Genomic DNA, 22,596 nt, shown 5'->3' with positions numbered 1-22,596 from the left:
TCATTTCATAACCAATCTTTGTTCTGACACTAATATTGGGTACTGAAATTGTACTCAAATTGTCACAAACACATTGACAGGTGGACATTTACTATTGTCTAGGAAAATATACAAAGTATTTATAGGTTCCAGCAATGTTTTGCATACACAGGAATACAGAAGAAGAAGAAGGAAGAAGTTCCCTTGAAGCAATGTGACAAGCATCCAAGAGGGCAGTGATGAGATATGGGATGACATTTGATGGGTGCCAGCGAGGGTGCAGAGATAATGAGAGATAGTGAAGAGATGAGATAAGGGATGACATTTGATGGGCGCCAGTGAAGGTGCAGAGATAAGGGGTGACATTTGATGAGCTCCTATCTCTGTCTCTGATTATCTGTCTATCTGTCTGCTTGTCTCTTTCTGCCTTTCTGCTTATCTCTTTCCATCTCTCTCTCTCTGTCTCAGAGAGAGCCACTGTGAACCAACAGGTATTCTTATGCATAATATATAAAAGCACAGTATAGCACTTTGGATTTTTTGGGTTATTCTAGGTAATTAACACTATGTATAATTGTATTTGTGTGTACCTGTGAGACAGATAAAAAGAGATAAAGACAGATAGAGACAGATAAACAGAAACAGACAGACAGAAATAGAGATAGATATAGACAGAGATAGAGACAGATAGACAGACCCTAAACTTGGGGTTAACATCACTTTCCTCTTAAAAGGGGAATGTTAATATGACATTACATCAGTGAATCCTTGGTGTTTGCCACACTGTTCTAGCTGGAGCTCAATATAACTGGCACTCCCACAAGGTACTAAGTGGTCCCAGATTTTTTTAATGTGGTGCAACCCGAGTGTTAAGACCCATTCTATGCTGATCAGGCATCTCAGGCCAGTGGTGCCAAATCTGGAGGCAGGAAAAATAAAATGTATATATACATTTGAGGCACTAGTGGTAAGAAAGTATATATACGTTTGGACCATTTACGGATTAATTGTATTTACATTATTTCTTATGGGAAAATGGTTTCGCAAATCGTCAATTTCGATAATACATGTAGTCATATTCTCTGGAACGGATTAATTACAAAAAATGAGGGACCACTGTATAGTCATTTATAACATATGCGGTTACACCACCACCCATAGCATGCATTCATGTCATCAATTTCAGAATTTTTTCCAATTTTTTCATTTTTTCTTTTATTATTCTTTCTAATACACCTACTATCCGACTTATGACCTGCTCGACATACGTCCACTTGACTTACGACCGTGCATCTGGCAGCTGGGCTGGGCTGGCTGATGCATACCGCTGTACAATATCTGACATTACTAGCAGCAGCAATGTGCCATGCAAGCAGCATCAGTTTGAGCTACCCTGCCCTATCAGCAGCATCATACAGTATTAACTGTACTAACTGAATCTTGCACTGGAGATTGTGGCAAAAAAGGCTCTTACTCTCAAACTCTATTTGTTTTCACTGTTGCACATAAACCTGTCTGTGTCTGGCTGTACATCTGTCTGTATATGTCTGTATCTGTATTTGTCTGTATATTGTCTGTATCTGTCTGTCTGTTTATCTGTCTTCCTGTGTGTCTGTCTTTCTGTCTACCTGTGTGTTTGTCTTTCTGTCTGCTTGTCTCTCTGTCTCAGAGCCACTCATGAACCAACAGGTATTACACAGGAAGCAGAGTCGTCACATCTTCAATATGATGCTAATATCACTATACAGCTTATTAATCTATCACAATTCATCTAATATGAGATAAAAAACAATAAAAATAACATAAAAACCTGATATACACTATAGAAAGAATAAAATATGAATGAAACTACTTTAAACTCCACATCTTGCACCTGTGCTGGTGTGCAGCTACACATTAAAATCATTAAGAGTGTGTTATTGGTCTTGAAGATGCCATATTAATAATGATAATAATAACACAATAATAATCACTCTGAGGCGCATTATATGTACATATAAAACGTTAATATAGACATTTTGCTTAATCCATCTATGATTTTTTTTTCAAATTATACAATAAACACGCTACGTAACATTTATTTTTTTTTATTAACACATTGGCCGATTCCCACCAAGGCAGGGTGGCCCGAAAAAGAAAAACTTTCGCCATCATTCACTCCATCACTGTCTTGCCAGAAGGGTGCTTTACACTACAGTTTTTAAACTGCAACATTAACACCCCTCCTTCAGAGTGCAAGCACTGTACTTCCCACCTCCAGGACTCAAGTTCGGCCTGCCGGTTTCCCTGAATCCCTTCATAAATGTTACTTTGTTCACACTCCAACAGCACGTCAAGTATTAAAAACCATTTGTCTCCATTCACTCCTATCAAACACGCTCACTCATGCCCGCTGGAAGTCCAAGCCCCTCGCACACAAAACCTCCTTTACCCCCTCCCTCCAACCTTTCCTAGGCCGACCCCTACCCCGCCTTCCTTCCACTACAGACTGATACACTCTTGAAGTCATTCTGTTTCACTCCATTCTCTCTACATGTCTGAACCACCTCAACAACCCTTCCTCAGCCCTCTGGACAACAGTTTTGGTAATCCCGCACCACCTCCTAACCTCCAAACTACGAATTCTCTGCATTATATTCACACCACACATTGCCCTCAGACATGACATCTCCACTGCCTCCAGCCTTCTCCTCGCTGCAACATTCATCACCCATGCTTCACACCCATATAAGAGCGTTGGTAAAACTATACTCTCATACATTCCCCTCTTTGCCTCCAAGGACAAAGTTCTTTGTCTCCACAGACTCCTAAGTGCACCGCTCACCCTTTTCCCCTCATCAATTCTATGATTCACCTCATCTTTCATAAACCCATCCGCTGACACATCCACTCCCAAATATCTGAATACATTCACCTCCTCCATACTCTCTCCCTCCAATCTGATATCCAATCTTTCATCACTTAATCTTTTTGTTATCCTCATAACCTTACTCTTTCCTGTATTCACTTTTAATATTTTTCTTTTGCATACCCTACCAAATTCATCCACCAACCTCTGCAACTTCTCTTCAGAATCTCCCAAGAGCAGTGTCATCAGCAAAGAGCAACTGTGACAACTCCCACTTTATGTGTGATTCTTTATCTTTTAACTCCACGCCTCTTGCCAAGACCCTCGCATTTACTTCTCTTACAACCCCATCTATAAATATATTAAACAACCACAGTGACATCACACATCCTTGTCTAAGGCCTACTTTTACTGGGAAATAATCTCCCTCTTTCCTACATACTCTAACTTGAGCCTCACTATCCTCGTAAAAACTCTTCACTGCTTTCAGTAACCTACCTCGTATGCCATACACTTGCAACATCTGCCACATTGCCCCCCTATCCACCCTGTCATACGCCTTTTCCAAATCCATAAATGCCACAAAAACCTCTTTAGCTTTATCTAAATACTGTTCACTTGTATGTTTCACTGTAAACACCTGGTCCACACACCCTCTACCTTTCCTAAAGCCTCCTTGTTCATCTGCTCACGTATTCTCCATCTTACTCTTAATTCTTTCAATAATAACTCTACCATACACTTTACCAGGTATACTCAACAGACTTATCCCCCTATAATTTTTGCACTCTCTTTTGTCCCCTTTGTCTTTATACAAAGGAACTATGCATGCTCTCTGCCAATCCCTAGGTCCCTTACCCTCTTCCATACATTTATTAAATAATAGCACCAACCACTCCAAAACTATATCCCCACCTGCTTTTAACATTTCTATCTTTATCCCATCAAACCAGGCTGCCTTACCCCCTTTCATTTTACCTACTGCCTCACGAACTTCCCCCACACTCACAACTGGCTCTTCCTCACTCCTACAAGATGTTATTCCTCCTTGCCCTATACACGAAATCACAGCTTCCCTATCTTCATCAACATTTAACAATTTTTCAAAATATTCCCTCCATCTTCCCAATACCTCTAACTCTCCATTTAATAACTCTCCTCTCCTATTTTTAACTGACAAATCCATTTGTTCTCTAGGCTTCCTTAACTTGTTAATCTCACTCCAAAACTTTTTCTTATTTTCAACAAAATTTGTTGATAACATCTCACCCACTCTCTCATTTGCTCTCTTTTCACATTGCTTCACCATTCTCTTAACCTCTCTCTTTTTCTCCATATACTCTTCCCTCCTTGCATCACTTCTACTTTGTAAAAACTTCTCATAAGCTAACTTTTTCTCCCTTACTACTCTCTTTACATCATCATTCCACCAATCGATCGTCTTCCCTCCCGCACCCACTTTCCTATAACCACAAACTTCTGCTGAACACTCTAACACTACATTTTTAAACCTACCCCATACCTCTTCGACCCCATTGCCTATGCTCTCATTAGCCCATCTATCCTCCAACAGCTGTTTATATCTTACCCTAGCTGCCTCCTCTTTTAGTTTATAAACCTTCACCTCTCTCTTCCCTGATACTTCTATTCTCCTTGTATCCCATCTACCTTTTACTCTCAGTGTAGCTACAACTAAAAAGTGATCTGATATATCTGTGGCCCCTCTATAAACATGTACATCCTGAAGTCTACTCAACAGTCTTTTATCTACCAATACATAATCCAACAAACTACAGTGGTCCCCCGCTTTTCGTAGTTCCCGGCAATCGTAAAATTCGCCAATCATAGGGGTATTTTCATATAAACATGGACTCGCTTTTCATAGGTTGACTCGCGAGTCGTAGTTCGTCCGGGACGCGTACCCACTGCATGAGCCGGGGCGGCAGCCAGTCTGGCATTGTTTACAAGTGAGCGAAGGTCCCCTCACGTGCTCCAGCGAAATATTTCATAACATTCCATTTATTTTAGTGCTTGCAAGTACTAAATAAGCTACCATGGCTCCAAAGAAAGCTCCTAGTGCCAAGCCTGTGGTAAAGAAGGTGAGAAATACGACTGAATTTAAGAAAACCATCATTGAACAATATGAAAGTGGTACAAGTGTCGCCGAACTGTCCAGGATGTATAAGAAACCCTACACAACCTTATGTTCCAAAGTGGCCAAGAAAAAGGAAATAAAGGATGCTGTTGTTGCAAAGGGAGTAACTATGCTGACAAAAATGAGATCACCAGTACTGGAAGAGGTTGACAAGTTATTATTGGTGTGGATAAATGAGAAACAATTAGCAGGAGATACTCTTATGACTTCGATTATTTGCGAAAAGGCTAGGCAGTTGCATGAAGATTTGGTAAAGAAATTGCCTGCAAATAGTGGTGAAGTGAGTGAATTTAAGGCCAGCAAAGGCTGGTTTGAGAGATTTAAGAACCGTACTGGCATACACAGTGTGGTAAGGCATGGTGAGGCTGCCAGTTCGGACCACAAGGCGGCTGAAAAATATGTGTATGAAATCCAGGAGTACATAGAGGCTGAAGGACTGAAACCTGAACAAGTGTTCAATTGTGACGAAACAGGCCTCTTTTGCAAGAAAATGCCAAAGAGGACCTTCATTACACAAGAGGAAAAGGCAATGCCAGGACACAAGCCTATGAAAGACAGGCTGATGCTAATGTTATGTGCTAATGCTAGTGGGGATTTCAAAGTGAAGCCATTACTAGTGTACCATTCTGAAAATCCCAGAGTGTTCAGGAAAAACAATGTTATGAAGAGTAAATTGTGTGTGTTTTGGAAATATATTAGTAAGGCATGGGTCACGAGGGAAATTTTCGTCGAGTGGTTCAATGAAGTGTTTGGCCCTAGGGTGAAGGAGTATCTCCTGGAAAAGAAATTGGATCTCAAGTGCCTGCTAGTAATGGACAATGCACCTGCTCATCCTCCAAACTTGGATGACCTAATTTTCGAGGAGTTTGGGTTCATCACAGTAAAGTTCTTGCCCCCGAATACCACTCCTCTCCTCCAGCCCATGGACCAGCAGGTCATTGCAAACTTTAAAAAACTCTACACAAAAGCAATGTTTCACAGGTGCTTGACTGTGACCACAGACACTCACTTGACCCTAAGGGAATTTTGGAGAGAACACTTCAGCATCCTCCATTGCATAACCCTTATAGGTATGGCTAGGGAGGGAGTGACTACCAGGACTTTGAACTCTGCCTGGAGAAAATTGTGGCCAGATTGTGTCGACAAGAGGGATTTTGAAGGATTTGGGACTGACCCTAATGAGCCTATGTCTGTTGTAAAATCAATTGTGGCACTGGGGAGTTCCATGCGGTTGGATGTGAGTTTGGAGGATGTAGAAGAATTGGTGGAAGACCACAATGAAGAGCTCACCACTGAGGAGCTGCAAGAGCTTCAGCAGGAAGAGCAACACATCGCAGCTCAGAATCTTGCTGCAGAGGAGGAGGAAGAGAGATGGAAGAAGGTGCCTTCTTCAGAAATTAAAGAGATTTTTACTATGTGGGATAAGATGGAAAGCTTTATGGAGAAACATCACCCTAACAAGGTTGTTGCAAGCCAGGTTAGCAACATGTACAGTGACAAAGTCTTGGGCCATTTTAGGGAAGTGTTAAAGAGACGCCAGAAACAGAGCTCTCTCCACAGTTATTTTGTGAGACAGGACTCCAGTGACTCTCAAGTTGGTCCTAGTGGCATTAAGAAACAGAGAAGAGAAGCAACCCCAGAAAAGCAAATGGTACCTGAGGTGTTGATGGAAGGGGATTCCCCTTCCAAACTATAAACAATCCACTCTCTCTCCTCCTCCAGTCTCCCATACACTAAGAAGAATCTCCAATAAAGGTAAGTGTTATGCTGTTAATGTTTCATTCATCATTTCCCATTGTATTGTTTATGTACTACATGTATATTTCATGTAAAATTTTTTTTGTTTTAATACTTCTGGGTGTCAGGAACGGATTAATTGTATTTACATTATTTCTTATGGGGAAAATTGATTCGTAAAGCATAAATTTCGTTTATAGTAATGGCTCCAGGAACGGATTAATTACGAAAAACGAGGGACCACTGTACTGTCATTTCGCCCTACATCATATCTTGTATACATGTACAGTGGACCCCCGGTTAACGAACTTTTTTCATTCCAGTAGTATGTTCAGGTGCCATTACTGACCGAATTTTTTCCCATAAGGAATATTGTGAAGTAGATTAGTCCATTTCAGACCCCCAAACATACACGTACACACGCACTTACATAAATACACTTACATAATTGGTCGCATTTGGAGGTGATCGTTAAGCGGGGGTCCACTGTACTTATTTATCCTCTTTTTCTTAAAATATGTATTACCTATAACTAAACCCCTTTCTATACAAAGTTCAATCAAAGGGCTCCCATCATTTACACCTGGCACCCCAAACTTACCTACCACACCCTCTCTAAATGTTTCTCCTACTTTAGCATTCAGGTCCCCTACCACAATTACTCTCTCACTTGGTTCAAAGGTTCCTATACATTCACTTAACATCTCCCAAAATCTCTCTCTCTCCTCTACATTCCTCTCTTCTCCAGGTGCATACACGCTTATTATGACCCACTTTTCGCATCCAACCTTTACTTTAATCCACATAATCCTTGAATTTACACATTCATATTCTCTTTTCTCCTTCCATAACTGATCATTCAACATTACTGCTACCCCTTCCTTAGCTCCAACTCTCTCAGATACTCCAGATTTAATCCCATTTATTTCCCCCCACCGAGACTTCCCTACCCCCTTCAGCTTTGTTTCGCTTAGGGCCAGGACATCCAACTTCTTTTAATTCATAACATCAGCAATCATCTGTTTCTTGTCATCTGCACTACATCCACGCACATTCAAACATACCAGTTTTATAAAGTTTTTCTTCTCTTTTTTAGTAAATGTCTACAGGAGAAGGGGTTACTAGCCCATCGCTCCCGGCATTTTAGTCGCCTCATACGACACGCATGGCTTACGGAGGAAAGATTCTTTTCCACTTCCCCATGGACAATAGAAGAAATAAAGAACAAGAGCTATTTAGAAAAAGGAGAAAAACCTAGATGTATGTATATATATATATGCATGTGCGTGTCTGTGAAATGTGACCAAAGTGTAAGTAGGAGTAGCAAGATATCCCTGTTATCTAGAGTGTTTATGAGACAGAAAAAGACACCAGCAATCCTACCATCATGCAAAACAGTTACAGGTTTCTGTTTCACAGTCATCTGGCAGGACGGTAGTACTTCCCTGGGTGGCTGCTGTCTACCAACCTACTTCCCTAAATCCCTTCATAAGTGTCACACTCCAACAGTAGCTTCGTAATATATGAATAACATGTATTACTACTTTATAAAAAGTCCCTAGATATGCATAGCATCTCAGGCAGCCTTAAAACTAAATTATGATTACAAATATATGACAAGAATACATTGTTGAAAACAATTATCAAGTTTTGTGACAATATTACAAGAACCATTACATTACAAGAACCATTACATTACAAGAACCATTACAAAGGCAGGGTGGATAGGGGGGCAATGTGGCAGATGTTGCAAGTGTATGGTGTAGGAGGTAGGTTACTGAAAGCAGTGAAGAGTTTTTACGAGGATAGTGAGGCTCAAGTTAGAGTATGTAGGAAAGAGGGAAATTATTTCCCAGTAAAAGTAGGCCTTAGACAAGGATGTGTGATGTCACCGTGGTTGTTTAATATATTTATAGATGGGGTTGTAAGAGAAGTAAATGCGAGGGTCTTGGCAAGAGGCGTGGAGTTAAAAGATAAAGAATCACACACAAAGTGGGAGTTGTCACAGCTGCTCTTTGCTGATGACACTGTGCTCTTGGGAGATTCTGAAGAGAAGTTGCAGAGATTGGTGGATGAATTTGGTAGGGTGTGCAAAAGAAGAAAATTAAAGGTGAATACAGGAAAGAGTAAGGTTATGAGGATAACAAAAAGATTAGGTGATGAAAGATTGAATATCAGATTGGAGGGAGAGAGTATGGAGGAGGTGAACGTATTCAGATATTTGGGAGTGGACGTGTCAGCGGATGGGTCTATGAAAGATGAGGTGAATCATAGAATTGATGAGGGAAAAAGAGTGAGTGGTGCACTTAGGAGTCTGTGGAGACAAAGAACTTTGTCCTTGGAGGCAAAGAGGGGAATGTATGAGAGTATAGTTTTACCAACGCTCTTATATGGGTGTGAAGCGTGGGTGATGAATGTTGCAGCGAGGAGAAGGCTGGAGGCAGTGGAGATGTCGTGTCTGAGGGCAATGTGTGGTGTGAATATAATGCAGAGAATTCGTAGTTTGGAAGTTAGGAGGAGGTGCGGGATTACCAAAACTGTTGTCCAGAGGGCTGAGGAAGGGTTGTTGAGGTGGTTCGGACATGTAGAGAGAATGGAGCGAAACAGAATGACTTCAAGAGTGTATCAGTCTGTAGTGGAAGGAAGGCGGGGTAGGGGTCGGCCTAGGAAGGGTTGGAGGGAGGGGGTAAAGGAGGTTTTGTGTGCGAGGGGCTTGGACTTCCAGCAGGCATGCGTGAGCGTGTTTGATAGGAGTGAATGGAGACAAATGGTTTTTAATACTTGACGTGCTGTTGGAGTGTGAGCAAAGTAACATTTATGAAGGGATTCAGGGAAACCGGCAGGCCGGACTTGAGTCCTGGAGATGGGAAGTACAGTGCCTGCACTCTGAAGGAGGGGTGTTAATGTTGCAGTTTAAAAACTGTAGTGTAAAGCACCCTTCTGGCAAGACAGTGATGGAGTGAATGATGGTGAAAGTTTTTCTTTTTCGGGCCACCCTGCCTTGGTGGGAATCGGCCAGTGTGATAATAAAATAAAATAAAAACATTTCTTACCTGTAATGTTCTTGACTGTCCAGAAGTCCATAGAGAGAAGTATGACAATGGTAATGAATGGACCAATGAAGCCATTGCTAACAAACCCACACAACTCGTACACAACCAGAGCAGCGGTACGAAACATAAGATGAAACAAAGTCACCATTGGATGCCTAGAAATTGGAAAGAGTCCATTAATTTACTAAGAATTAATCACATAATTATTATTAATAAACATCAATGCAGAAAACATTTTTAATAAAATCATAAATGCAGTAAAATATATTTGTATTTATACACAATTTATTATTAAGGTAAAGTGTCTCATTAATAGGTCTCTCATTAACCCTTTAACTGTCGCGACCCCTGCTCACAAACTTGCTCTCGGTGTCGAAGAATTTAAAAAAAAAAAAAAAAAATTCTTATGAAATGATAGAGAATCTTTTCCGATTGGTAATGACACCTAAAGTACAAAATTTGATGGATAAACTTATGGAATTATGCTCTCATGAAGTTAGCGGTCTTGGTGATACATACGAATTGGCGATTCTGCCCACTTTGAGCCCTATTTTGGCCAATTCCATTAATCCAGTCGACCAACTCATAGCTATTTTGCTAGAACGCCATTTGTTCTACTGACTGAATACAAGGAACCGCCCATTTATCGATTTCAACTATGCAATAAAGTGGTCAGAAATTACCAATTTGACCACTTTCACACAAATTTCAAAAGATACCAATTTCAGAATAGGATCTAGAATAAACAATGCAGACATTCCTGGCACTAAAATAACATTTTCTCTGTTATCAGTCTTGTCTCCAGGCCCCCTCTGATATTACTCTTGCTTTCCATTTTGAATTTTTATTCACACAAAAAATAGAAGATTTACTGTTATGCAGACTACTGCATTATTGTAATAATTGTATAAATAATGTCAACCCATTCATAGCTGCGTATCAGACTGGCCAGTTGGATACATACTGAATGGTGATGTCATTTGTTCACTCTTGAACATCAGCAAAAATCGAACATTACTGCTACTTTGAGCTCAATTTCAAGATACTTTTCACTGTGAAACCCATCAAAATAATCTCTCTTTCTGTAACATGTTTTCCATTCCATCAACTGAGACCAAGAAAATAAGAATACAACCATAAATACCATACGAAAATACACCTCAAATTAGGCGTTTTAAACCAAAAACATGGTCAGTTTTTTTTCCTCATTATGCACTGCATGTTACAGGATTTTTTTATAGCACACACACTGACCATGCAGACCCATTCTCTCACATGTAGGTCTACCAGCTTTCTCCCGCTAGATCTGAAGCCACTAGAATTTTGGCGCATTAACATGGCACCAACACTAGCTTGTAAGCCGTACTAATATGACACGCCGTACTAATATGACACTGACAATGAAAGGGTTAATGGATTTCAGCAATTTAATATAAAAAAAAATTGCCAAACATAGGAAGCATTGGCCAAAATGGAAAAAAGTCCACAATTCCACATTTTGTCCATGGAGTTTTACGACTCACTTGCCATGAGTTCAATCCTCGCTCATGGTATAGTTTGTCCAATTGTCCTCTGAAGCGTTGGGCCAAATCTGATTTCTCTGACATTTACAGGTACCATCCAGCTTACGATTGAGCTTGGTTCCGACCAACCAGTCGCAAGTCGAAATGGATGTAAGTCGAACCTTACTACTGAATATAAACATCACATTTCTGTAATGACTTTATTTTATTGTTTTATTTTGGTATTTCATTTTTTACTTTACTTTTTATGCTGTTAGTACTGTATTTTATACTGTAAGGTTTAGGATAAACACTGTGTACAACACAAACAGTTGTTTATTTCCCAGAAATTTGGCATGCAAAACACTGTTGTAAGTCGAGTGGTCGTATGTCAAGCAGGTCGTAAGTCGGATGGTAGATGTATCTGGTATGGGCCAGAGCGGCCACAACCAGGACCTGTCTGTTTTTGTTGTTCCCTGTGCCATAGACCTCCCAGAAGTTTGTGTTCACTCACACATACATTCGTCAGTCAGTTTCCAATTTTCTCTTGGATTTTAGCATTTTGTGTGAATTTATTAACATGCAGGCAGGCCCCACTTTACAGAGCTTCACTTTAAAGCATTTTGCTAATACAGCAGTTGTAAATTATACCCATTCTTCATTTATTCAGACTTCCTACACTATATTCACCACTCACTATAAACTAAGGATGAAAAAATTAAAGGTAAGTAATGTTTGTTTACTATATATGCATGTTTAGATCTAACTATATTGCTCGCTTAATATATGATAGTGTAAACTTGTTATCAGGCTTATGTATGCATTTGAAAGTTAAAAAAAAGGCTATCATTCACTTTACAACAATTTTCACATTACAGCAGTAGTCCAGAGCCTATCCTACTGTATAAGGGAAGCCCACCTGTATTAAATAAGGTGTAATTAACAATGGTTTCTAAGGTAAATGGTGGTGCCAAGAGGTAACATGTAGCTCTCACTGGCAAGAAGAAACTTGAACTTATAAAGAAGATTGAGTCGGGCATCTCGGTGGCATGGGAATGTGAGGAATATAGTGTTAAGACAGTGTTTTTTTGATATCTGTAGAAGCAAGGACAAACTTACAGATTATGCTTTTGAATGTAGATGCTAACCATAAAAGTTCAAGAGTTGGTCCTGGAAAGTATATGAAAATGACCCATGATAAAAAGCTTGAAAAAGCAGCTCATAAATGCTAAGTTCAACAACATTCTGTTGGTACAAATGCTCCTCCTTTTATGATGGTTTGACACGATATTTCGATTTTACAATGGTATGATAGCAATGCACATTCAGTAGTCATCAAACTTTGAATTTTGATCTGTTCCCGGGACAGCGGGAATCAGTGAGGCAGTGAAGTCATCTGCATCTGTTAACCCTTTGACTGTCGCAACCCCCAATCCTGAGGTGTCTCCTGGTGTCGCAAAACTTAAAAAAAAAAAAAAAAATTATTTTTCTTATGAAATGATAGAGAATCTTTTCCTGATTGTAATGACACCAAAAAAACGAAATTTGATGGAAAACTGACGGAATTATGCTCTCGCGAAATTAGCGACCTCAGCGCTGTTTACAAATCGGCGATTTCGCCCACTTTGAGCCCTATTTTCGGCTAATTCGATTGTTCCAGTCGCCCAAACTCATAGCTATTTCTTTAGAACTCCATTTTTTCTATCGATTGAGTACAAGAAACTGCCCATTTACCGATTTCAATTACCTAATAATGTGGTCAGAAATTTGCAATTTGGCCAGTTTCACGAAAACTAAAAAATAAGACAATTTCAAAATAAGGTCCAGAATGAACAATGCAGACATTCCTGGCTCTAAAATAACATTTTCTTTGCTCATCAGTCATGTCTCCAGGCCCCTCTGATATTACTCTTGCTTTCTATTTTGAATTTTTATTCAAACAAAAAATAGAAGACTTACTATTATGCAGACTACTGCAATACTGTAATAATTGTATAAATAACATCAACCCATTCATGACTGCATATTAGAATGGCTAGTTGGACATTTATTGGACAATGGCATCATTTGTTTACTTTTGAACATTGGCAAAAATCAAACATTTCCCCTACTTTGAGCTCCATTTCTAGGTTCTTTTTATAGTAAAATCAATCAAAATCACCTCTATTTCTATAATATGTTTTCCATTCTATCAAATGAGACCAAGAAAACGAGAATACAACCATAAATACTATACGAAAATACGTAGTAGACCACAAAGTCGGCATTTTAATTAAAAAAAAACGGTCGGAGTTTTTTTTTCTCATTATGGACTGCGTGCTCCAGGATTTTTTTTATATGGTGCACACTGACCACACAGACCCATTCTCTCACATGTGGGCCTACCAGCTTTCTCCTGCTTGATTTGAAGCCGCTAGAATTTATGAGTACAGGAAGGCCCCACTTATACGGCTGGTTAGGTTCCAGGCTACCGCCGTAAAGCGGAAACCGCCGTAAAGTGGAACACCCTTTTTTTCCACTTACAAATGCATACAAACACTAGATAACAAGTTTACACTAACATATATTAAGTTAGCAATAGAACCAGGCATCAAAAAACAATAAAAAGTACAATACACACATAGTGCACTCATTACTTACCTTAAAATATTTATAGTCTTAATCTAGGGTGAGACAAGTAGTATTTATTGTAAGAAATCAAGTGTGGTATGTATGGTAGTCAGCCAGGCTACCATACCAGGCCACCCCACCCACACATACAATTCTATGATATTTAAGCATCCCAGAGCGATAAAATGTATATACAGTTCACTCATTACTTACCTTAAAATATAGGGTGAGATGAGTAGTATTTATTGTAAAAAATCAAGTGTGGTATGTATGGTAGTCAGCCGGGCTACCATACCAGGCCAACCCACCCACACATATATTCCATGATATTTAAGCATCCCAGAGCGATAAAATGTATATACAGTTCACTCATTACTTACCTTAAAATATTTGTAGTCTTAATGTAGGGTCAGGAGTAAGTAAATGAGATAAAACGAATAAATGAGAGAGAGAAAGAATGAGTGCATGAGAGAGGACAGGCGCAGAGTTATGTAAACAAACCAGGTGAAGGTAAGTTTTGTAAACGAAGTGTACACGTCTGGTTTGTGTACAAGTTACATTGTGTACAGGTTGTCTCTACATTGATACGGTAGAATAAATAAAGAAGAACACTCCCATTCTCATGTAACATCATTTTGAGAAGAAATGATGCTCTGAGTGAAGGCAATGGAAATAAGTCACTCTGACTTTTTTGGGTTATCCTAGGTTCTCTACACATATGTTGTTATGTATGATAATCTATGTAACTGTATTTGTGTATACCTGAATAAACTTACTTACATACATACGAAAGGAATAATTTTCTACAGTTACCCCCAGTAACACATTTTCTCTTATGTTAGATTAGAGAAAATGTTATTCTTGGCATCACTTGTACAAGTTATCTGGCTACGACATCTCATAATTATGTTTATTTATTCTATTGTAGGGTGTATTTATCATCTTTTTATGTTATGTATCGTGTTTATTATATAATTTTGAAAAAAATATCATGGATGGATTAATGAAAATGTGTATATTAACGTAATATACAACATTTAATAAGACTCGGTGATTATTATTATTATTATTAGCATTTCTAATATGGCGTCACTTGTGCAAGTCGTCTGCTACCACATCTCATATTTATGTTTATTCTATTGTGGGGTGTATTTAACATATTTTTATGTTATGTATCGTGTTTATTATATAATTTTGAAAAAATATCATAGATGGATTAATGAAAATGTGTATTTAACGTAATATACGACATTTAACCCTTTGACTGTTTTCGACGTATAAATACGTCTTACGAGCCAATGTTTCTGACGTATATATACTCAATAATTCTAGCGGCTTCAAATCAAGTGGGAGAAAGCTGGTAGGCCCACATGTGAGAGAATGGGTCTGTGTGGTCAGTGTGCACCACATAAAAAAAATCCTGCAGCACACATTGCGTAATGAGAAAAAAAAAACTCCGATCGTTTTTTTGGAATAAAACGCCGACTTTGAGGTGTATTTTCGTATAGTATTTATCGTTGTATTCGCGTTTTCATGGTCTTAGGTGATAAAATGGAAAACATATTACAGAAATAGAGATGATTTTCATTACTTTTACGATGAAAACGACCTTGAAACTGAGCTCAAAGTAGCGGAAATGTTCGATTTTTACCAATGTTCAAGAGTACATAAATCACACCACACGTCCAATACACGTCAACTGGGGAGTCTAATATTCTTTCACTAGTGCACTGATATTATTTATACCATTTTTACAATAATGCAGTCGTCTGCATAACAGTAAATTTGGTATTTTTTTGTATGAATAAAAAATCAAAATAGAAAGCAATAATAATATAAGAGGGGCCTAGAGATGTGACTAATGAACAGAGCATATGTTATTTTAGTGCCACGAATGTCTACCTTGTTTATTCTGGACCCTATTTTGAAATTGGCATCTTTTTTATTTTGCGTGAAATTGGCCAAATTGCCAATTTCTGACCACCATATTGGGTAGTCCAAATTAGTAAAAGGGAGGTTTCTTGTACTCAGCTGATAGATAAAATGGAGTTCTAAAGAAATAGCTATGAGTTTGGTCAACTGGAACAATGGAATTGGCTGAAAATTGGGCTCAAAGTCGGCAAAATCGCCGATACGCATATGTCTCCAAGACCGCTAACTTCGCGGGAGCATAATTCCACGAGTTTTCGACCAAATTTCGAACTTTTGGTGTCATTACCATCGGGAAAAGATTCTCTATCATTTCATAAGAAAAAATAATTTTTTTTTTTTCAAAAATTGAGCGACATAGAATGACAGTTTCAGAGAGGGGCCTGAAAGAGTCAAAGGGTTAAATGAGACGATGATTATTATTATCATTACTAATATGACGTCTGGAGACATAAGACACTCTTACTGATTTTAATGTGTACCTGCATGCCAGCACAGTATGTAAGTTTATTTAAGTACAGGTATACATTTATTTGTTTATTTATTTATTACAATTTGAGCACACATACAGATGTACAAAAAAAATACAGATAAGAGCAGCATGCCAAAGCCACTTATACTATGCATAGCATTACGGGCTGGCTTAAAATTAACTTAAGATCAACTAAGCAATGATGAAATCAGTGATAAAACATTAATGTAAACAGATTACTATAAAGCACAAGTGAGTATTACAAAGACAGGTCATATGGTTGCATGCATTGTTGTACATTCAGTCGTATGGAGAATTCTGTTAGGTAGTTTATTTAAAAAAATAGTAAAGTTAGATTGGGTTTTAGGTTTAACATTTATGTGATATAATTGTGAGAAACATTTAAGATATACAATTTATAAGGTTGGGTTATTCAGTATTTATTTGGTTTTGGGTGAGTAAGTGATCTTTGAAAAGAGACTTGAATTTATAAACAGGTAGTGTTTCTTTTATATTTACAGGTAATGAATTCCAGATTTTAGGGCCTTTTATGTGCATTGAGTTTTTGCATAGTGTGAGATGGACACGAGGAACATCAAAGAGTGATCTGTGCCTTGTGTTATGGTCATGTGTTCTGTTGAGGTTGGCAAGGAGATGTTTAAGGGGAGGGTTAATATCAGAGTTAAGTGTTCTATGTATGTAATAGGTGCAGTAATAAGTATGGATGTTTTGTATGGTGAGTAGGTTTAGTGTATTGAATATTGGTGGAGTGTGCTGCCTGTAGTGAGAATTTGTTATCATTCTAACTGCAGTCTTTTGTTGGGTAACTAGTGGTCTGAGATGGTTAATTGTTGTTGAGCCCCATGCACAAATTCCATAGGTGAGATAGGGGTAAATAAGTGAGTGATATAGGGCCAGGAGGGCTGACTGTGGAGCATAGTACCGTATCTTCGATAGTATGCCTACAGTCTTGGAAATTTTTTTAGAAATTTGTTGTATATGTGTATGAAATCTGAGTCTATTATCAAGGTGGATTCCTAAGAATTTTCCCTCTGTTAGCTTTGTGATAGGTGATCCGTTTATCATTATGTTAAGAGAGACATCTGTAGCTCTGTTACCAAACTGAATGAAGTAGGTTTTGTCAATGTTTAGTGTAAGTTTGTTAGTCCTCATCCAGGTAGATATTTTCTGTAATTCGGTATTTACAGTATTGGCTAGCGTGACTGGGCTCGGGTGGGAGAAGACGTATGTAGTGTCATCTGCAAATAGTGTGGGTTTGAGTAATTGCAAAGCATTTGGTAGGTCATTTATGTATAGGAGAAAGAGAAGAGGGCCAAGGACACTTCCCTGTGGGACACCAACTGTAATTGGTTGTGCAGAAGAGTTTGCCCCATTTGCATACACGTATTGGCTTCTGTTGCTGAGGTATGACTTGAGGTAGTTGAGGGAGTGCCCTCTTATACCATAGTGTGATAATTTTACGTGGAGCAAGTCATGGTCAACTGTATCAAAAGCTTTACGTAAGTCAATGAAGATCCCCAGTGGGACTTCTTTTTTCTCTATTGCAGTGTATATATGTTCTAGCATGTGTATAATAGCATCATTAGTATTTTTATTAGGCCTGAATCCAAATTGGCAGGGGTTGAGTATGTTTTGGGAGATAAGGTAGGAGTAGATTCGTTTATGAATTAATTTTTCGAAGATTTTTGAGAGAGGGTGTAAGTTGGATATTGGCCTATAGTTATTCAACTCTGTTTGGTCTCCTCCTTTGTGGATTGGGGTGACCCTTGCTATTTTGAGTACTGTAGGGAAGGTGGAGGATTCAATGGATTTGTTAAAGAGAGTTGCAATGATTGGTGATAGCACTTGACACTTTTTTGTATATAAAGGGTGGTAAGGTATTTAAATCTCCTGCCTTGCTTTTTAGTGCGTTGATAATAAGGGAGACTTCGTATGGGTTAGTCGGAGCTAGGAACAGTGTGTTCGGGTAGTTGCCGGTGAGGTAGTCATTTGGTGGGGTATCTGAGCTTGGGATTTTATTGGCAAGGTTTTGTCCTATAGTGGAGAAGAAATCATTGAGTCTGTTTGCTGTTTCTGTTGGTGGGAGTTGGGATTCATCTGATTTTGCTAATTTTATTTCACTATTTCGTGATATCTTTTTTGTTCCCAGAATTTCTGATAGGGTTTTCCAGGTCTTTTTTATATCACCTCGTAAGTTGGATAATCTGTTCTCATAATACAATTTTTTTGCCCTTCTTATCAGGCTGGTTAGGATTGATGAGTAACATTTTGTTTGGTCTCTGGTTATGTGACCCATTCTGTACTGTTTTTCATATTGGTGTTTTGTATTTATGGATTTGAGAATGCTGGGTGTTAGCCAGGGACTGTTCAGTCTCTTAGCTGTCATCTGTTTAGTTTTTTTAGGGCAGTGCTTATTATAGAGGTATTGGGTCTTTTTTAGAAAATTATTAATACATTCGTCAATATCTGTATAGATTTCTAGCTCAGTGTGCCAGTCAATGTTTGCTACTGCTGTTGTGAAGTTATTAATGGCTGCCTCATTGTGAAGTCTGAAGGTGACTTTAGTAGTGTCTTGGGGTAGTTTACCAAGAGTTGCTATGAGGAAAGTAGGGTAGTGGTCTGTGGTATTATCTGTAATTATGCCTGATTTTAAAGGGGATATGGTGTTGGTCCAGATGTGGTCAAGTAGGGAAACACTAGTCTCTGTAACTCTTGTAGGTTTTGTTACTGTTGGTAGCAACATACAGTTACTCATTGTGTTTGTGAATTCAGTAATGTGTGGGTCCTGGTCTTGCAGGAGATTTATATTGAAGTCACCTGAGAGTAGTAAGTGATCTTTGTTCATGCGTGCATCAGTTATCATACTTCCTAGGTTTTGACTAAATTGGCTAATGTTTGACTGTGGAACTCTGTAGATGTTTATCAATGTGAGAGGTTTTTGTAGGTATTTGGATTTGAATTTAGCTATTATATATTCCCCATGTTCATCCCTTGTGCAAGTATTAGTGATACATTCTAGTTGGTCTGAGTAGTATATGGCTGTGCCACCCCCTTGTTGGTCTGGCCTACAGTTGTGTATGGCTGTGTAACCAGGAATGGCATAGACATCTGTACTATCAGGCTTTAGCCAGGTTTCAGTTACTGTAATGATGGACATATTAGCATGTAAGGAATTTAGTAATGCTATGAGGTCATCGTAATGCTTGCTTAAAGATCTGATATTGTAGTTAAAGATAGTTATGTTGTTATTGGCACTGAGAAGTGCCTTTGATTGTTCTGCAGTGTAGTAATTACAGTAACTGTTTGGTTCATTTAAGTCATTATATAAGAGGCTGGTATTAGGATCAATGCTTGTAATCATAAGATTTGTAGTGAATCTATAGTTAGAATTAAGTATAAAACAAAGTAAATAGTCTTAAGCTAAAAAATAGCATAATTATCAGAGTATATATAAAATATGAAATAACTTTTAAAAACATTTGAAATTTTGGAGTTTCCAGACAAAATGGAGAGACTTAGTGCTTACTGAGCTCACGAAGAATGTAAACAAACAAGGTGGGGCGCGGTGACCGTATTAGAAAGTCAGGTGGGGGGAGCCGTATAGCGAGTTTTGGTCATAATTTGAAATGACCGTATTAGCGGAAAGCCGTAAAGTGAAACGCCGTAAAGCGGGGCCTTCCTGTATATATACGTCAAACACGGTACCTCGTAAGACATATATATACGGCCGCGACAGTCAAAGGGTTAAATCCACTGACATCATGAAGAAAAGAGCTGGGCCAATTAATGATATGGAAAGATTATTTGTCACATGGATAGAAGACCTGATACAAAAAAGCATACCATTTAGCTTACTAACAAAACAGGCTAAGGCAACAAGATTTTAACATCCTCGATGTTACCAGAAACATCAGTGCAGCATGGGAAGAAGTCACAAAGCAGTGTATGAACAGTAATTATCAGTTTATTTACTTATTCAGTGACAAAAGTTATTTATCATATCATATACATATTCATATTCAACTTATGATGGGTTCACTGGAACGTAACCCCATTGTAAGTCGAGGGAAGGGAGGAGAGGGGGGGAGGAAAGAGAGAGAGAAAGAGACAGAGAGAGAGAACTTATTCCACCTCAAAATTGACAGGATAGGACCACCTCTACTAGTCAGGAGAAAGCCAACCTCTTTGCTGAACACTTCACTGCCAAGATGCAAGTTCCTTATCCAGCAAGAGACCCTTCTTAGCTAGCTGCAAGAACTGTGTCAAAACTATCAGTGGTGACAATAAGGCAGGAGGAAGTGTATCTTCTTAAATCACTGGATCAAGAAAAAGCTGTGGATCCAGACAAGTTGAGCCCAAGATTGCCGAGTAGACGTACAGGCCAGCTAGCAGCACCTCTAACATGCATCATTCAGCACTGCCTATCAAAGTGTAAATCACCCTCTCTATGGAAAGAGGCAAATGCAGTCCCTGTTCATGAAAAGGGGAGAAGAACAGAAATCAGTAAGTACAGACTAGTGTCACTCCTGTCAATCACTGGCAAGATGCTTGAGACAATAATCTCACGGCAAATTACAGTTTTTCGACTACCACTCACTTCTTTGTGACTGTTAATATGGCTTCAGAAAAGGTTACTCTGCTGCTGATCTACTGTTAAACCTCTCCACTAAGTGAAACCAGTCACTGCATGAATCCAAACTCAGCTGTAGTAGCAGCACTGGACATTGCTGATGTTTTCGACAGAGTATGGGACCAGGGACTCTTGGCAAAACTGCAAGCACTGGGAATTGCAGGCTCTACACTATGTCTCTTCAGTGATTACCTTCAAGGTAGATCTCTCAAGAGTTATCATTGGGACAGAGTCAGCAAGACATCCTCCTGGGGCAAGTGTTCCACAGAGGAAAAGTGTGCTTGGGCCATTTTTATGGAATGTCTACTTCAACGACCTCCTCCATCTCATCCCAGAATCCCATGCATATGCAGATGACTGCACAATAACATTTACTTATCCAAGAGAGGAAATGCCAGCTGCTCTATGCTACATCAATCACCAGCTTACAGTTATATCAGATTGGGGTAAACAATGGCAGGTAACATTTGCTCCTGAGAAAACACAAATGATGATGGTCTCTAGGCACCATGATGGTGATGCTGGAGCAGTGGTAAGTATGAATGGAAGAGTGTTGGTACCTGAGGATGAAGTTGATATCCTTGGGGTGAAATTCTACTGACTATGAAGAACCACTTTGTAAACCTGGGAAACAAGGCATCCAGGAAGCTGACTGCACTTCGATGTGTCTCACAGACAAGATTCCGCATGAGGCACAAGTATGCTCACACCTTGAGTATGATCCACTCTCTTCGATTGCCTGCCCCCCCCCCCATCTCATCTGTGATTTCTTGACAGAATAGAGAATAGAGCAAGATGCCTCTTCTCTCTCCTGGACCCAGGCTGGATTGATCTGTCATTTCAGCAGAGCCTTCAACACAGGAGGGGTGTGGGCAGCCTTACAGTTATGTATAAGGTCAACATTGTCAAAGTACCACACTTGGTTCCATTCCAAGGACAGTGGAAGCAAGTTTTCTACACCACAAGATGGGCAGCAAACAGCAACTTCACTCTGACTGTACCCTTCTCCAGATCGTTACATCTTAGATCATTTATTCCTAGAGTGAATCAAGTCTGATGCGTGTTCGTACAGCATAACAATATCAATGAAATAACGTCAGTTGATCAAATGAAATTGCTGGCCCACAGATGGGTCCAACTTCATCCTGTTTTCTACTCATATGTCTCATAACAATAAAAAAGGACTTTTAAATGAGCTGATGTAGGTAACAGCTCTTAGCCTGTCAACAAAGTTAGGAATCCTTAACTTGTCAACAGCTTGTCAATAAAGTTAGGAATAGTTAACTTGTCAACAGCTTGTCAATAAAGTTAGGATTCCTTGTCAAACCCTATGTAAAAAAAAAAGAGAAAAAAAGTAGGTAGGTAGGTAGAGGGAGGGAGGAAGGGAGAGGAGAAGGAAGGTATGTGTAGGTAGGTGGGTGGGTGGGGGAGAGAGAGAGAGAGAGAGAGAGAGAGAGAGAGAGAGAGAGAGAGAGAGAGAGAGAGAGAGAGAGAGAGAGAGAGAGAGAGAGAGGCACCAGGGCCTCTTAGCAAAACTTCAAGCACTGGGAATTGCAGGCTCTATGCTATGTCTCCTCAGTGATTACCTTCATGGTAGATCTCTAAGTGTAGTCCTCAATGGAAAGGAATCAGCAAGGCATCCTATTGGGGCAAGCGTTCC

The 22,596-nt window shown here is 39.2% G+C and overlaps 1 protein-coding gene across 6 annotated transcripts in view; it reads right to left on the bottom strand.

The window, feature by feature from the left end:
• Positions 1 to 22,596, bottom strand: part of LOC138852700 (uncharacterized Golgi apparatus membrane protein-like protein CG5021) — a 181,036-nt gene that overhangs the window by 60,255 nt on the left and 98,185 nt on the right. For all 6 annotated transcript variants that reach the window (XM_070085004.1, XM_070085001.1, XM_070085002.1 and 3 more), the window contains one exon: positions 9,773 to 9,927. In XM_070085004.1, the coding sequence (XP_069941105.1) occupies positions 9,773 to 9,927 (155 nt within the window). The remainder of the gene's footprint in view (positions 1 to 9,772; positions 9,928 to 22,596) is intronic.

The sequence above is a fragment of the Cherax quadricarinatus genome, chromosome 14, assembly GCF_038502225.1.
Source record: "Cherax quadricarinatus isolate ZL_2023a chromosome 14, ASM3850222v1, whole genome shotgun sequence".
Classification (NCBI taxonomy): domain Eukaryota; kingdom Metazoa; phylum Arthropoda; class Malacostraca; order Decapoda; family Parastacidae; genus Cherax; species Cherax quadricarinatus.
Note: the sequence above shows the minus strand (reverse complement) of the source record. Positions and strands in the feature narration are given on the sequence as shown.